The sequence below is a fragment of the Rhinoraja longicauda genome, chromosome 5 (assembly GCF_053455715.1).
Source record: "Rhinoraja longicauda isolate Sanriku21f chromosome 5, sRhiLon1.1, whole genome shotgun sequence".
Lineage (NCBI taxonomy): Eukaryota > Metazoa > Chordata > Chondrichthyes > Rajiformes > Arhynchobatidae > Rhinoraja > Rhinoraja longicauda.
Window position 1 is genome coordinate 44,143,384 of NC_135957.1, and position 18,742 is coordinate 44,162,125.

Below are 18,742 nucleotides of genomic sequence, written 5' to 3' on the forward strand. Positions count from 1 at the left end.
CTTATTTTCAGTAAGATAAAGGAGATAATGATCAACTTCAGTAGCGAAGCGCTACACATACCCCGCTGACATTGACGGCGCTGAAATAGAGATGGTTCAAAGCTTCAAATTCCTATGAGGAAATATCACAAGCAACTTGTCCTGGACTAGCCATATTGAAGCAAGGACCAAGAAAGCACGCCAACACATCTACTTCCTTAGAAGGCTTATGAAATTTGGCGTGTCCCCAACAATTCTCACCAACTTCTGCAGATGTGGCTCACAATGCAACAAATCAGCATGTTGGGAACAGCTCCATTCAAGACCACAAGAAATTGCAGAGAATTATGGATGCAGCCCAGACCATTACGCAAACCAACCTCCATTCCATTTCTCCATCTACACTTCACGCTGTCTCAGCAAGACCGCCGGCATTAATCGAGGATGATCACACAAGAGGGACAGAAGTGTAAAAAACAAATACTTTCAAATTCAGAAACAGTTTCTTCCCAGCTGTTATTAGGCAACTGAACCATCCTAGCACTAATTAGAGAGGGTCCTGAAGTACCATCTACCTCATTGGAGAGCTTCGCACTATTTTTAAACAGACTTTTATGGACTTTAACTTGCACTAAACATTATTCCCCTTATCCTGTATCTGTACACTGTGAGCGACTTGATTGTAATCTTGTAGTCTTTCCACGGGCTGCAACAAAAATGTTTTTCACTGTACCTCAGTACACATGATGATAAATTAAACTAAAACTAAACAAATGGGATTGGTGTTGATGAGCAATAAGGGTCAGCATGGATGTGGTGGACCAAAGGGCCCATGCCTGTGCTGTGCAACTGTGATTATAAAATGGATCAGAAAAAATAACTTTTTGCAAGCATTTCCAGACTTGAGGACAAAAGCTATTTCCATGCAACATAGAAAGGTCTTGGTAGTCCGTTAAAATCTTTTCACATAATTTATCTCTTACGCGATATCTGGGATGAATGCCCATTGCCATAGCAACTCTGGCATACTGGCTGATTGGTCGCTTGTAGCCAACTGCAGACGTGGACCGTTTCTTCATTTGGTGTCTGAATAAAAGAAAACAGATTGTACAAACATAAAATGTAGGAACAGTTTTCACATGCTTTATGTATCAAATGAAGATCTTTGAATGGTAAGATTTGTAATAATAACACCAGTGATCACATTTGAACTCATGAGATCTTTGCACCACAAAGTTAATGCTGTTCATTCTTTAAAAAAAAATTAAGGTAGAAGTATCAATGAATTCATGAAATGTTGCTGCTCATGCTAAAATGAACAGCAGCAAAGCTTATGACAAAATAAAGACCTTAAACATTAACTTTCCACACTTTCCCAATGATGGAGGTCGACACAGAAAGCATCTCCAACTTCTCCTGTTTTCGTATAAATGTTCCCGACAGCACTTACAGTTTAATAGGAATTAAAAATTAAACATGGTAAGAGCAGCAAGAATGCAGGGGTGAGGGAGTCGGGTGGCAGGCTGTGAATATAAGGAGATTTGACAAGTGTGCACACTTAGGGATTGCACACTTGTCTAATCACCTTAAATTCACAGCCTGCTACCCCCACTCCCACACCCTGCATTCTTGCCTCTCTGACCATGCTTAATTTTTCATTCCTATCAAACTATAACTGAATTAGGGAGCATTGCTACAAGTGAACATTGATGCATCTGAATTGATAGGCTTGTGACGCACCTTATTTTCAGGCCCCCTGATTATTGAATTTGCAAACCATTAACACATAATTGTATTTTTCTAGGCAGAAGGTCGGAAATGCAGCTCTATAAAGCCAGCAGCAGCACTCATGTAAGATGGTAAAGTGATCCTGGAGGCAGGGAGAGGTTAGAGTTGGAAAGGATTGCACCGATACATTCAATTAAGATAAAAATCCAGACAGACAAACTTGGTTTGTTTCCTCTGGAACGCCGGAAATTGAGGGGAGACCTGATAAAAGTGTACAAAATTATAAGAAACATAGATATGGTAGCTGGTCAGGACCCTTGTCCTGGGTTGGAAATGTCAAAGACATGATGTTAAGGAAGGTATTATCACAACGTTTAAAAAGCATTTGGACAGGGACATGGATAGAATAGATTTAGAAGGTTATGGGCCAAATGCAGGTAATGGGACTAGTATAGATGGGGCATGTTGGTCGGCGTGGGCAAGTTGGCCGAAGCGCCTACTTCCACGCTGCATAACTCTACACTTCTAAAGCGCATAGCTTGAAAGTAAGAAGAACAAATTTTAAAGGAGATGTGCGGGGCAAGTTTTTTCATTCGAGAGAGGTAGGTGTCTGGAAGGTGCTCCAAGGAGTGGTGGTGAAAGCAGACAAAATAGCTATTAAAAGGCACATGGAGAAGCAGGGAATTGAGAGATATGGATCATGTGCAGGCAGAGGAGATTAGTTTAAATTGACATCATGTTCAGCATGGTTGTTGTGGGCAAAAAGGCTTGTCCCTCCTCTGTACTGTTCTACATTCTAGATATGCAACAGCTCCAATCTTTTGATTTTGAGCAACTATTGATTAATTAAAACATCTGCCTCTCCAATATAATTTTCTTGTGCCACCACCACAATAACAAACTTCCTTTGCACTTTGAGCTTGCTTTCCATTGGCATATATTGGAAGTTGAGGTGATGATGTTTCTGAATCCATTGTGGTATTGACATGTAAAGATTTCCTTTCCCCCTCCCCACAGGGCAGTGAGGTTGGAAAAAATATGATCAAAGGGCTAAGGTTTAAGGAATAAGTTTAAGAATAACTTTTCTCCGTTGGATATTTGGGATTTGTCATTCCTTCTTTCTCTTACTCAAGGCGTTTGTTAACCTTGCATGCGAGGCTGAGAGGAGACCTGATAAAATTATACGGAAAAACAGATAGGGTTGACAGTCAGAACCTTTTTCCCAGGGTAGAACTGTTAAAGACCAGAGGGCTTAACGTCGTGAAAAGGGCAAAGTATAAAGGAGATGTCTGAGGTGACAACAGTAGAGACTGATGCATGTTGTGCCTTTATGAGGCTTTTAGATAGGCAAATGGTTTTGCAGGAAATGTAGGGACATGGGTCATGTGCAGGCAGTGTAGATTAGTTTAACCTGGCATTGTGTCCGGCATGGCGACTGTGGACCAAAGGGTCTTTTCTTGTGTGGTACTGTTCTATAGTTTAGTTTCGAGTTACAGCATAGTAATAGCCCTTGGACCCATCAAATCCACGCCAACCATCAATCCCCCGTTCACACTAGATCTACGTTAACCCTCTTTCTCATCCATTCCCCACACACCAGTGACAATTTACAGAGGCCAATTAACCCACAAACCTACAGGTTATTGGGATATGGGAGGGAACTGCAGCACCTGGAGGAAACCCACACGGTCACAAGGAGAATGTGCAAAATCTAAGGTCAGGATCAAAGCCGGGTCCACAGCGCTGTGAGAGCTCCGCTGCACCATTGTGTGGCCACTGTTCGATAAGCAAGAGTCTATCCATAATCTGAGACTGAAAAGTGACTTACTTGTCAGCAGGCACCAGAGGCAGAAATTTCCATTGATCCTCCTCACAGTCAAAACACAGCCGGCTCATGATTTTATTTTTCTCTTCAGGTGGAATAAAATTTTCAATAATCAGATACCTGTGTAAGACGTGAGTAGAAATGAGTGAAACATGATAAGAATTATTGCCTCGTGCGATTGACAGCTTCAAATGTCGGAACAGCTCATTGTACTAACCATAAGGTGAAATCGACGTACATGATAAAGAACAGATTACAGCGGCAAAGGACAAATTATAAAACACTGCAGCAAATATGTCAGCAAAACTTGCAATGTGGGTCAAAAAATGACTTGAAGAAGACAAAGCTAAACCACAATGAAAGAGAACCTCCAAAATCAGACCTTCGAGTGAACAGTATGGAAATAGAGTAAGTCAATACAATTGTTCATTTGAACAGTTTAAGAACATCAAATGGCTGAAGCAACAAAGAAATTGAATAGGGACCAGTAACTGTAAAAAAAGACATTTAGTAGCAGGAGTGTTTTTGTGCAGTTATAAAATGAAGCAAGTGGCAAGAAGTAGAATGCACAAGTGTTTTAGGTGCTCAAGCGCAAGATAGAGAGGTGATAACTGGACCTTGAATCCTGAAGAAGAAGAAGAAGAAGGTGGAGAAGAAGAAGACTCGAGGCATTTGAATTATGATGCTACAGACAAAGATTGAAAATTAGTTGGGACAAGTAGAATGAGAAGATCCTTGAGCTAAAAGAAAAGAAAGACATATAATACACTGTGGGGTGCAACATTCAGGAGTTGGGGACAAAAAGCTAGTTTTGTTTGTATGGGGAAAAGGAAGAAGTCATCAATCAGGAGGTGGGGAACAAACATGCAGTTTCCAGAACACAAACTAAATACTTACCAGTTTGCTCATTCATCCATTTGGACAGAACCAATGTCCCCACAGGACCATCTAACTCTTGCTAAGCCCGTTCCAGCCATTATTGTGTCCCCATTATTTTATTCAGGCCATATGTCAAAAGAATATTTTCTCTCAGACAGCTTCCTGTCTTCCAAAATTTGCCTTGCAATAAAAGGGCCATGAAAATGATCTATTCTCGCAATTAAGATACAAATTGTTGGAGTAACTCAGCGGATCAGGCAGCATCTCTGGAGAACGTGGAGTGGCGATATTCCAGTTGAGGACTGGACATGAAATGTAAAGCCAGAGGGAGGGAGAGAGATGGAAGGGGATGGGGAGGGGGAAAGGGGAAAAGAGGGTAGGATCATGGGAGAAAGAGTGTGCACCAGGGTCAAGATTGGGGAGGGGAAGCAGATTCATTTGGATGTTAAATTGATGTTTCATCGTAGACATCAGCCAAAATCCACAAGGACCTCATTTAGTTTTCCTTCAGCTAAGGAATGGGGCAGGCTGGGCACATACATGTGCCTGCACGCCTGGCTGTTGCAAACATCAAACATTCATGAGACTGTGCTCCTATTTGTAAAGAGCTTTCTGCTAACTTTACTCCAGGATGCACAGGGTATCAACTGGACTGTGACCATAGCGCTGTGCACAAAGATAATGTCTCATGTTGGCAATCTCTTCACGGGCCTCTCCAGGCCCAACAGAGCACCTGGGAGCACACTTCTACCCCTTCCTCCCATAATTGTTCATCTATTCATTCAGTTACAATGCTCCACTGTTGTTGCTGTGAGTCCCTTTTAGAGCTGTCTGCTGTGATTACACCTGCTGTGCTACCCTGCTGAGAACATGCAACACATCAGGTCAAGTCGAGTTTATTGTCGTATGCACAGGTACGGTGAGGTTCAGGTGCAATGAAAACCTTACTCGCAGCAGTTTCACAGGCACAACAGAAAGTTAAACTATAACCAACAATGTTAGATTCAGCATTCGGCAATGTTAGGTTTCCCCAGTTCTACAGAGAAACTGGACAAGTCTGTGCATGGAATTCAGAGCTCTTTATATGACCCACAATGCTGCTTTAATGTGGAGCGGTTGTTCTGTCATTGTTTCCAAATGTCCTGAACTTACTTGAGTTTGAGCTCCCGCGTCAGTTCATTCTGCACATGCTCCAAGTTCTGTCGCTCCTTCACATGTTCATCCTGTAGGTCCTGGATCTCAGCCTTCACAGCCTCCACCTTTGCAAAGAGCTGCAGTGGGATAAAGAGGAACAGAAGACGGGAGAGATGGGAATCATTTTCATCAGTATTAAAAACTCACACAACCTTTTGTCCACGTCTTCAAAACCAAACGATTGTGGCTGCAACTGTAGAACGTGTTCTTGTGTTCTTGTGTAATGCAATTTAAAACATTTCGTTTAACCATTTTACTTTGTAAAACACATTGCTTTTAATAATAAAGTTCAATATATTTTGTGTTACATGTACCATTTAACTGTCACCAAATTTATAGTATTAATTAAATATTCTTACACTGTCACCATGGGTATACCCTGAATTATAGAGGAACACGCTGTCTTTGTTTAGTTTCTTTAATTTAGAGATACAGCATTGAAACAGGCCCTTCGGCCCACAGGGTCCACGCAAACCAACAATCACCCGTTCATACTAGTTCCATGTTATCCCACTTTCGTATCCGACACACAAGGGAGAATTTACAAAAGCCAATTAACCTGCACATCTTTGGAATGTGGGAGGAAACCAGAGCACCTGTGGAAAACCCATGCAGTCACAGGGAGAACGTGCAAACTCTGCACAGAGAGCACCTGTGGTCAGGATCGAACCCAGGTCTCTGGCACTGTAAGGCAGCAACTCAACCGCTGCGCCATTGTGCCACCCTGTCCTTCATAGATCTACTCTGAATGATATAGGATCCGATGCATTCATTTGTAAAACTGAAAATCGCCTTGTACACAGACCCAGATGATCGGGAGAGATTATCCCACGTGTTAACTGCTCACATGTTTGCAACAGACTGACACTTGCAGTGTGATCAATCAGATGAATTACTGAGATGAGGAGCATCTGTTCCTTTGTAAGCCAGTTAGCCACCGCAGCAAGAAACACCATAATCAGCAATTGAGGAGGAATGTCTCGATTGTGTGTGACAAGATGTTGATGTATTTTTATGGGTTTTTTTTTCCTTTTAACAGTTGCTGGCAAAAGTACTGCAAATAGAAATTTAGACACAAAAAGCTGGAGTAATTTAGTGGGACAGGCAGCATCTCTGGAGAGAAGGAATGGGTGACGTTTCGGGTCGAGACCCTTCTTCAGATGCTGCCTGTCCTGCTGAGTTACTCCAGCATTTTGTGTCGATCTTTGATTTAAAACAGCATCTGCAGTTCCTTCCTACACCAATAAAAATTTGGTGAGATGATTTCAAGATGTTGGGATATTTCTCAGTACATCTGTTCTCTGAAGAAATATCTGACGATGCACTGTCTGATGAAACAAGGTCGCTTCTGAACATTGTTAAAATATGATGAGGATTGTTCTACATCATTACCTATATCATGGAGCACCTGCTGAACAGATGATGAATGACAATCAAGTAGATAGTGGATGACAAACACATCGCATTAATCATATAACTGCCAAAAGCAGTTCGAACAAAATGGATTCAAAAGGAACTAAAGATGCTGCAATCAGCAGGTCAGGCAGCATCTGACGAGGAAATAGAGAGGCAACGTTTTGGGTCAGTTCTCTTCAGGTTGATTGTAGTGGGGGGAGAAAGCTGGAAAAGAGAGGTGGGAGCAGGACAAAGCCTGGCAAGTGAAAGGTTGATATAGGTAAGGGGAGTTTGATTACAGAGGGGTGGCAATAAGATGAGTAACCGGCAATGGCTAGAGACGAAAAGGAGTCAAAAAGGTGTTAAATAAGGAGAGAGGAAAAGTGAAATGTCAAGAGTCAAGTGTGTTTTATTGTCATATATCCGAGATAGAACAATGAAATTCTTACTTGCTGCAGCACATCAGAATATGTAAACATAGTACACTGTAAACAATATGATAAACGAAAGAGAAAAAAAAGTTCAGTGTGTATGCATACACATACTCACAAATATACACACACACACACACACATATATATATATATATATATATATATATAGTGCCCTCCATAATGTTTTGGACATCATTTATTTATTTGCCTCTGTACTCCACAATTTGAGAGTGGTTAAAGTGCACATTGTCAGATAAAGGGTATTTTTATACATTTTGGTTTCACCATGTAGAAATTACAGCTGTGTTTATACATATTCTTCCCATTTCAGGGCACCATAATGTTTGGGGCACATGGCTTCACAGGCGTTTGTAATTGCTCAGGTGTGTTTAATTGCCTCGTTAATGCAGGTATAAGAGAGCTCTCAGCACCGAGTCTTTCCTCCTGTCTTTCCATCACCGTTGGAAACTTTTATTGCTATTTATCAACATGAGGACCAAAGTTGTACCAATGAAAGTCAAAGATATGAGATTGAGAAACAAGAATAAAACTGTTAGAGACATCAGCCAAACTTTAGGCTTACTAAAATCAACTGTTTGGAACATCATTAAGAAGAAAGAGAGCACTGGTGAGCTTACTAATCACAAAGGGACTGGCAGGCCAAGGAAGACCTCCACAGCTGATGACAGAAGAATTCTCTCTACAATAAAGAAAAAAAACCCAAACGCCTGTCCGACAGATCAGAAACACTCTTCAGGAGTCACGTGTGGATTTGTTAATGACCACTGTCCGCAGAAGACTTCATGAACAGAGATACAGAGGCTACACTGGAAGAAGCAAACCACTGGTTAGCCGGAAAAACAGGATGGCCAGTCACAGTTTGCCAAGTACTTAAAAGAGCAACCACAGTTCTGGAAAAAGGTCTTGTGGACAGATGAGACGAAGATTAACATATCAGAGTGATGGCAAGAGCAAAGTATGGAGGAGAGAAGGAACTGCCCAAGATCCAATGCATACCACCTTATCTGTGAAACACGGTGGTGGGGGTGTTATGGCCTGGGCATGTATGGCTGCTGAAGGTACTGGCTCACTTATCTTCATTGATGATGCAAATGCTGATGGTAGTAGCATAATTAATTCTGAAGTGTGTAGACCCATCCTATCTGCTCAAGTTCAAACAAATGCCTCAAAACTCATTGGCTGGAGGTTCATTCTACAGCAAGACAATGATCCCAAACATACTGCTAAAGCAACTAAGGAGTTTTTCAAAGCTAAAAAATGGTCAATTCTTAAGTGGCCAAGTCAATCACCCGATCTGAACCCAATTGAGCATGCCTTTTATATGCTGGAGAAAACTGAAGGGGACTACCCCCCAAAACAAGTATAAGCTAAAGATGGCTGCAATACAGGACTGGCAGAGCATCACCAGAGAAGACACCCAGCAACTGGTGATGTCCATGAATGGCAGACTTCAAGCAGTCATTGCATGCAACGGATATGCAACAAAATACTAAACATGACTACTTTCAATTACATGACATTGCTGTGTCCCAAACATTATGGTGCCCTGAAATGGGGGGGGGGGACTATGTATAAACACTGCTGTAATTTCTACATGGTGAAACCAAAATGTATAAAAATGACCTTTATTAAAATCTGACAATGTGCTCTTTAACCACATGTGATTTTTTTCTATTACTAATCTCAAACTGTGGAGTACAGAGGCAAATAAATAAATGATGGGTCTTTGTCCCAAACATTATGGAGGGCACTGTATATACATACACACATTATCAAAAACCAAACAAATGTAGTGCAATAATAATAATAATAATAGTCTATTATAGTTCATAGCTTATTTGAGGTTGCAATGTTTAATATCCTGATGGCTGTGGGATGTAAAAACAGAGGGTGGAGTAAAGGTGGAAGGGGACGGGGATTGGGGATAAGGAGATTTGGGGATGTGAGTTGAGTGTATGAAGAAGTGGAAAAGAGAAGGGTGACTTGGGTGGGGGGGGGGGGGAGGTCTAAATGCAGTAGATGAAGTTTGAAGCGATGCATGTTTACCTCTGTCTCATCAGGAAGGATTGCTGGGCAGAGGTGAGGAAAGAGGTGTTACATCTCCTGCGGTTGCAGGGGAAAATACCTGAGGAGGGGGTGGGTTGGGTGGGATAGGATGAGTGGACCACAGAATTGTGGAGGGAGTAGTGCCTGTGGAGTTGACTTTGAAGCAATAGTATATCCGAACATCATACTAGTTTCCAAAGAAAACAGGAAAATCAAGCACAATAAACATTTTCCAAATGCCTTTCATGATCATTTTCCTCTGTTTGTTTCCTAAGGAAAAAGCAGAACAATAGTTTGAAATTACTTATCAAGTTATCTTTTCAATTATTCATCCCAACCTTCAGATTTCGCTCTATCCTGGGTAGCCCCTGCTCAGTTGAGCTTTCCTAACAATTTGTTTTCCACATCTGTGCACACAGACTCTCAATGCTAATTAAAATACTGAACTTGAAGCAGAACATATTACAAAGAATACATGCTCCAAGTCAACTTCCATTGACAATATCTTGATGTGCCTTCCTCATAAGAGTCTGCCTTTGCAATTCAGCTTGATTTGTGCCCAATACTAATGAATGTTACCAATTGATTTTGCGTACATTCCCCATCTGTTAGATGGAGGTTGAGTTTTTAAAAATATTTTGGGTTTTATGGTCATTTTCAGCAAAACTGTAATGGCTTCTATGTTACCAAAAGAAACAATAGTGTTTCATTTTTAAAAAGGTGAGTGTAAAAGGTAGAGTATTAAGTTGGTTCTTACTTTTTTTCTCACCTTTTTCAGCTTTTTTGTTTTCATCTCAACCTCTTGCTGAAGTGAAGTGTAGGTTTCCCTCAGTTCCACCGTCTCCTCATCCTGTAGCAGCACCTGCTGTTGCATTTCTCGTTCTCTCCGTTTCTGTTTAAAAAAGGTAAAAATAACCATCAAATATTATGCTTTCCCGCCTAAACAGTCGTAATTCATTGAGATTTTCGCAGTCATGAAGTTTTGCAAAAAAAAATCCAAAGTGTTTTTCCGTCAAGTCTTTCTCAGGTTTGCTTTGAACTATCAGTGGGAATGGTTGCTTCAAAAATCTTTTGTCCCCAACTCAATGCTCAAGTAAGTTGTTATATATGAAAAGGGGCATATTAATCAAAGTATTAACTAAGGCATACAGAACTGTGGACTTGTTCATCCGGGACTTACATATGAGGAAAGACTAGATAGACTGGGCTTATACTCGCTGGAATTTAGAAGACTGAGGGGGGATCTTATAGAAACATATAAAATTCTTAAGGGGTTGGAGAGGCTAGATGCGGGAAAATTGTTCCCGATGTTGGGGGAGTCCAGAACCAGGGGTCACAGCTTAAGGATAAGGGGGAAGTCTTTTAGGACCGAGATGAGAAAACATTTCTTCACACAGAGAGTGGTGAGTCTGTGGAATTCTCTGCCACAGAAGGTAGTTGAGGCCAGTTCATTGGCTATATTTAAGAGGGAGTTAGATGTGGCCCTTTTTGCTAAAGGGATCAGGGGGTATGGAGAGAAGGCAGGTACAGGCTACTGAGCTGAATGATCAGCCATGATCATATTGAATGGCGGTGCAGGCTCGAAGGGCCGAATGGCCTACTCCTGCACCTATTTTCTATGTTTCTATGTTTCTATCCTGTTGCCTCTCATCCAATTAGCCATTGTCCATCTGAATCGTGAGAGTGAGTTGTATAATGTCAGTTAAACTTAATCCTGCCTTCAGCCTGAGGCCAAAAATCCAGTGTTACAGGACTGCCACTGTACAGATTTTGTCATTCATATTGACATGCGGTTAGTGTTAACTCATTCTGCGCAGTTGGGTCCCGTTCATCTAATACGTGTCGCCAACCGGTCCGTGCTTGCGTGGTTGGGGCCCGTTGATCTGATACTTACGTGAGATGGCCGCTGGATCCGCACGTGCGCAGAACCCAACGGGTCCGAACGAGATGGGGTGGGTGTGTGTGGGGTTAGGGGAGGGGGAGCAGTGGGGGTGGGAGGGGAGTGGGTTTGGGAGGGGGATGGGGTAGTGGGGGTGGGGGAGGGGAGTGGGGGGGGGAGGGGAGGGGTGGGGGGTGAGTGGGGGGGAGGGGAGGGGAGAGGGAATGGGGAGGGGAGGGTGCGAGACCAATGCAGGAGAGGCTTTGGGTCCACGGTTCGCTCTGGCTGCAACGCTGGCGGCACTGGGCCGAGATGAGTGACACCCTCCCCCCTTCCCTGTCCCCCCTCGCCCGTCCACGGCCCCGGGGGACACTCCCCGCCTGGCAACGGGCTTCGTCAGTTGGAGAGGGTTGCCGGGCCCGCAGGATCGTCAGTTGGAGGAGGATTGCCCCAGGAGAGGCCCACAGTAGAGACTTGGACCCAATGGGTCCACCTCAGTCTAGCTGCTATTGAAAATACCTTACTTTTGAAAATTCGACCAGGTAAAGTAACTTATTGTGAGTCTGAAACTCTCAAGTGCCTCAATCCCTTTCCTACATCGACCCAATTGCATTTCTAATGTGATTTTCCCTAACACGAGGTTTCTTAGGAATGCAAGTGCACGTTTTAGCAGAACTCCCTGTATTAAAACTCGGAGAAACCTTGTTCATTTTCACAAAATTAAATGTGTGGTTTTGCTCATTAGCACTTCTTGTACCCTTTCATCTGCTTTCCTTGGATTAGACATTCCTTTATTACTTCTGATGGCTTCATCTTGCCAAACTATCATAGATGGCAGAGGCATTCACCTGCTCTGCAATCTCTTGCCTCTTCTGCTCCAGCATCTTTTGTTGTTCATTGGTGTGGTCCATGATATTCTTGCCTCCAACAAGCAGCTTGCTTTCCATTGCCTGCAACAGACAAAATAATCCATTCACAACACATTTTCACAAACCCTGCCCAAGTCTTTGGAAGTTAGTCTTTGGGAGTTCCGATTTCAGAGTAGTGACACGTATTTAGAAAACATGAAAGGAGGAAGAAATTCATGGAATTAATAACATGATGTGAGCAATCTTTCAAATCCACAGTGGCACTATAAGAGTGAGAACAGAAAACTGCTCTAAAGCATGGCTTGTGGTGTTGCCCAAGGGAGGGAGATTAGAGGTTGGCCAATGCCCCTTATAGCAACAGAAATGAGCTCATAAAGAAGTAAAAAAAACACATACACTCACTAATTGGCAGTGATGTAATTTGGCACGGCCAAATACTGAAGTTGCATCAATCTAAAACCCCGTCAATACAATAAAAATGGTGCCCAATGATCCCTTTGCCAGCATGCAACACTAATGATCACACTGAAAAACACAAAGTGCTAGAGTAACTCAGCAGGTCAGGCAGACTCTCAGGAGAACGTGGATTGGTGACAGACTGGAGAAGGGCCTCGACCCAAAACGTCACCTATCCGTGTTCTCCAGAGATGCTGCCTGACCTACTGAGTTACTCCAGCATTTTGTGTCCTTCTGTGTATTAACCAGCATCTGCAGTTCCTTGAACCACGATCACACTGAAATTGTTTCATCATCCTTTGGGTGAAATGTGCTGGTTGGCTACTTGTGTACTGAAGGATATTCTGAGATTGAAGCCATTGCACAGGTGAGCTATAGATGCTAAATAGATCTTCCAGTGTAGTTACATTTTAATCCTTGTTTGGAGTTGATGGGGGAAGGAGGTGGTGTAGGGTTGGGTGGAAATTGACGTATGAGACATAGAAACATAGAAAATAGGTGCAGGAGTAGGCCCATCAACCCTTTGAGCCAGCACCACCATTCAATATGATCATGGCTGATCATCTTAAATCAGTACCCCGTTCCTGCTTTCTCCCCATATCCCTTGATTCCGTTAGACCTGAGCTATATCTAACTCTAAGTCTCTAAGACTAAGCCAGCTGCAATGTTGTCATTTTGTGGTGGAAGTTAGATCCCTTGCAATGCTTGTAAAACAAGTATACTGACAACTTCAAATTAACAGAGGTAATTTGAAATGTTTCCACACACTTCTACTTTGTTGAACTTCCTTTTAGAGAGAATGTCACTGCATGTGGTACTGAGTATGATCCCCGGTCTGGGCTGTCTCGTAGAAAGGGGCATGTCACTAGCTCCACTGGTAAATCCATTAGATTCAACATCATCAACTGTGGCCACTTTATCACTAACCTCACCATACAAAGGTTAACTCAAGGACATTCACTTGGAATACAGGTCGTCTGAAATTCAATGGGTTATCACTGAGGCTTTTACACAAAGTGCTTTGTGATTCTGTCTTGGGACTTGCTTTTTCATGTAACAAGACTGAGGATCACAAAGCACTTCACCTCAAATAAATCCTTTCATGATGAGGTCTGTCATCTGAGTACTGTTAGTGCATTGACAAACCCAACTGATAATATGGACAGAGTAAAGTGTCACACAGAAATAGAATTAACTGATTTTCTGTGATTTTAATTATGGGTGGTATGTTCTCACGACATTCTGAATTTTGAGTCAGCCCTTGTGGGTTCTTACACAGTCACCTGAACATCCAAGCAAAGCCTTTGTTCGATAGCTCACCCTCGAGACTGCTTTAAATTTTAGAGATACAGTGCAGAAACAGGTCCTTCAGCCCACTGAGTCCGCACCGACCAGCGATCACCCCGTACACTAGCACTATCCTACACACTAGGGACAATTTATAAATTTATTACCATAGTCAATTAACCTACAAACCTGTATGTTTTTGGATTATGGGAAGAAACTCAAGTGGTCACAGAGAGAATGTACAAACTCCATACAGACAGCACCCGCAGTCAGGATCGAACCCGGGTCTCTCATGCTGTGAGGCAGCAATTCTACCTCTGTGCCACCGTGCTGCCCTAACACTACTTCCTGCGGTGGGCATTTCATTTACTGTGAAATAATTGTTTAAATTCCCAGATCTAGAATGTTGAGAACTTTAGGGCCACAAACATAGAATAAAAAACAGCAATTCAGGGCTTAGATGAAAAGGCAATTGTAAATATATTAGGAATTCTCTGCGTGCAAGAGAGTGGTCAACTGGTAGTGTGTCTGGCCCTCCCAGTGTCATCCTCACCCATCCCAGTCGGCTCTCGCTTTGCACGCGCCCATCAACCAATCAATCAAATTCCATCAGGTCCCGACTGTAAAGATTACAAGCACCTCATGTTTTATGTGTATTTGATTTATGTGTTTTTGAAATAACGCATTTGTTTAAATTATACCCAAAGCTAATTACCGCGTTGAATTTTTGAAAAAATGTGATCAAATTTATGCCTGAAGTTTAATTGAGGCGCTTTTGAATAATGCAGCAATGTAATCCCTGCATAAAATGCGAGGTGCCTGATTTTTGATCTCCCAGCACCAACATCAGTTCGCTGACCTTTTTCACTGCCCTTTGCCTATGTCGGGGTTCTCCAGGTTTGATCAGCATTTTATGGAAATCTATTAATATTTCTAAGTAACAAGAGCAGTGGAGCAAACTGTGGGTCACCTGACCTTGGGCCTGCGCTTGGGAATCAGATGTCAGGACATACAGCAACCTCCATTTAACATGGGTAAACATAGATCTGTGCAAGCCCATCCAAATTTAAGAGATTTGCATGACCCGGCTGCAGCCTAACCTGGGGAAGGTTTCAGGGACAGTTTCATGAAAAAATTCCCAGATATGCTGCCCTCGAATGTTGGCCTGAACTTCAAATTGGTCCGTCGTCGCAGTGAATTACATAAACCAGCAGATTGTTCTAGATTTCAGGAGTCATACGTTGCTCAATTAGACCATCGCTTGGCAATTCACTGGTTCTTTCAAAACTTCGCACCACTCACGTGTAAATTCCTATGATTTGAAACGTCCAGATTGGTTTGATATTGTACTTTCACTTCTAGGTTTCAATATTACCATCTATGAATTGATTCCTGTTACAGCAAAACTTTCTTGCTGCAGAACAAGGAAACCTGGAGTTCTACATGATCTTTTTCAGTAACTGTTATAGAAACTGCCACTTCCATTTGCAATGAGGGTTTCACTTCTACTTTTACATATTTTTGCATTGTTCATTGTCGTTACCTTAAAATTTGTTGCAATTTTTTTAATGATATGTTCTCTGCAGGAGGAGTATTTTTCTCTGACAAACCCCTTTCCCTTGATATATTTCTTGTATTTCTTCTTTGGCAACTATCTTCTTCCAGAATCCCCATCACACTGTTCCGGTCTCCATTAGTGCTAAGATCAGTTATATGTCTCCATCTTTGCCCATCACTGATAGCAACAATGAAATGTTGGCAAAGGACATGAGGACATAAGGAATAGGAGTAGAATGAGTCCATTCGGCCTATCAAGTCTACTCCACCATTCAAGCGTGGCTGATCTATCTCTCCCTCCTAACCCCATTTTCCTGCCTTCTCCCGATAACTTCTGACACCTGTACATGTATCTGACGCATGAATCTGACACATGTATCTGACACATGAAACAAAGCTTTCATGGAAAAATATGTTTAGTTTAGTTTAGTTTAGAGATACAGCATGGAAATATGCCCTTTGGCCCACCGAGACCATGCCGGCCAACAATCCCCGTACACTCGCACTATCCTACACACTCGGGACAATTTACTGTTTTTTACCGAAGCCAATTAACCTGCAAATTTGCAGGAAGGAACTGCAGATGCTTGTTTTCCCCAGGTGCTCAGGTTTACACCCACATTCCAAAGACGTACAGATTTGTAGGTTAGACACAAAATGCTGGAGTAACTCCGGTTTTCTCCGAGATCTTCGGTTTCCTCCCACACTCCAAAGACGTACAGGTATGTAGGTTAATTGGCTGGGTAAATGTAAAAATTGTCCCTAGTGGGTGTAGGATAGTGTTAATGTACGGGGATCACTGGGCGGCACGGACTTGGAGGGCCGAAAAGGCCTGTTTCCGGCTGTAGATATATGATATGATATGAACTCAGCAGGAACGGCCAGCATCTCTGGATAGAATGAATGTGTGAGGCTTCGGGTCAAGACCCTTCTTCAGACTGAGAGTCAGGGGAGAGGGGGACACAGAGATATGGAAGGGTAAGTTGTGAAAAAGAGACATCAAAGGGGACAAAGTTCAAAGAAAATGTAGAATAGATCGTTGTTAGCTTGAGGAAGCTGACAATGAAGCATACAGAGATAACATTTAATCAGGAGGACAGTCAGATTGGGCGGAGAACTAGGAATGGGGAGGGATGGCGAGAGAGGGAAACCAAGGGTGACTTGGAGGTCAATATTTATACTGCTGGATTGTAAGCTGCCCAAGTGAAATATGAGGTGCTGTTCCTCCAATTTGCATTGGGCCTCACTCTGACAGTGGAGGAGGCCCAGTGCAGAAAGGTCAATATTTTGGAATTGGAGGGGGAGTTAATGTGTTTAGCAACCGGGAGATCATGTAGATTTAAGCGGAATGAGCGGAGGTGTTCAGCAAAACAATCGTCAAGCCTGTGCTTGGTCCTGCCAATATATAGGAGACCACAACTAGAACTGCGGATACAGCAGATGCGGTTGGAGGAGGTGAATTTTATCTTTGTTGTCACCTTCTTTCAGGGAACAATGATCTATTCCACATTTAGCTTGATCTTGTCCCCTTTGGTCTCTTTTTCACATCTTACCTTTCCATATCTCTGTGTTTCCCTCTCCCCTGATTCTCAGTCTGAAGAAGGGTCCCAACCTGAAACGACACCCATTCCTTTTATCTAGAGATGTTGCCCGTTCCCGCTGAGTTACTCCAGCATTTTGTGTCTAAACTACAAATATGTGCATCTTTGGAATGTGGGTGTAAACCTGAGCACCTGGGGAAAACCGGTCATGGGGAGAATGTTCAAACTCTGTACAGACAGCACCCATTGTCAGGATCGAACCCGAGTCTCTGACGCTGTAAGGCAGCAAATCTACCGCCAGTCAAAAACATAATTGTGATATGTGTCTAACCATATTCCTGCCATCTGATTGGTGCTGTAGGCCTGGAATCCAAATTTCAACCATGGTTCCGTCCAGTCCTTTAATTCATAATTGCAGCAGAAGCAAATTTCCTTTCATCTCATTCACCAAGATTGCAGTTTAAATGGTTTCTTCCCATCACAAAACAAAGATTTCCATTTTTCAGCAAAAGAAATTGCACATGCTCAATATCTGAAATAAGAACTAAAAATTCTGGTTTGGCAATATCTGTGGAGAGAGGAACAAACTCTGATTTATGGGTCCCATCGCCTCTCAGCCGAACACTAACTCAGTTTTTCTTTCCACAGATGCTGCCTGACCTGTGGACTTTTCCGCTATTTTGTGTTTTTGTTTCCATTGATAAGCCCACCCGAAAGCTAGGAAAATAAACTATGTTCCAAGGACTAATTGAGGAAGTTTGGTGTATGGAAGACATCTACACAGACTTAATTTTATTTGCATGTTATTTCTTCTTCAACAACTGTTAACCTTGCACTTACTAGTTAAAAGATATGTATGATGTAATGTTTGAAACAAAGAACCAGGCCAATTCAGACGTTCCATAGAACACAGCATATAGGATGGCCTTACTAATGACATCCCCAGAGTTACAAATACTGGATGTGATTCTGTTCTCATTTGTCAGACCTTTCTGCTTTGTAACAGGGAGAATGAAATATATTTCCCCCTGATATAATAAAGCATTTTTTAGGAATTACAATCTGACATAAATGCCATTAGTTTTTGTTCAGCATGCTGTTTTTGGTAAATAATGAATTAGTTGACCAAATAAATCCAGTCTAACTGGTGATAAATGAGCAGTTTATAAAACAATACTGAAAATTTTAATAAAAGCCTTTACAGAAGATGTCTGTGGAAACTTAGACACTGCCCCATTATTAAAGATGGTCTGCATTACTGGTGGGCTTGTTGCACTGCCATTGGGCTGGATCTGATGCAGCCTGTTGTAACCTGAATAACAACTGGCCAACTCTAGCTAAGACCTAGTTTTTTTCATGGCAGATATGAAAATGAACCCAGGATATTAACCAAAATATGTTAAATAATCTTTCACTGTTTTATTATTCATCTGATTGCATGTGGTGCTGCATGCAGTCTTCAAGTGAAATAGGGTTAGACAATAGATTTGAAATTGAACAGTGTGTGGACTTTTAATTCAGCTGGAAGTGTCTCCTGCAATGCCAGCTCATGAGCCAAGGGATGCAAAACCAAATAATTTTCATGCCACTACTAGTGCAAAAATTTGACAGTAATTCATAATGCAATGGTGCTGTGATGTCTGGCTTTTAAT

The 18,742-nt window shown here is 42.2% G+C and overlaps 1 protein-coding gene across 2 annotated transcripts in view; it reads right to left on the bottom strand.

Moving 5' to 3' along the window:
• The window catches only part of kif3ca (kinesin family member 3Ca), a 113,878-nt gene that overhangs the window by 12,478 nt on the left and 82,658 nt on the right, over positions 1-18,742 (bottom strand). Inside the window, exons 4-8 of one of the 2 annotated variants that reach the window (XM_078399398.1) lie at positions 12,229-12,330; positions 10,259-10,393; positions 5,564-5,682; positions 3,536-3,652; positions 963-1,065 (exon numbers count right to left, since the gene is read on the bottom strand). In XM_078399398.1, coding sequence (XP_078255524.1) covers positions 963-1,065; positions 3,536-3,652; positions 5,564-5,682; positions 10,259-10,393; positions 12,229-12,330 — 576 coding nt within the window. The remainder of the gene's footprint in view (positions 1-962; positions 1,066-3,535; positions 3,653-5,563; positions 5,683-10,258; positions 10,394-12,228; positions 12,331-18,742) is intronic. The other variant, XM_078399399.1, reaches the window with a different exon arrangement.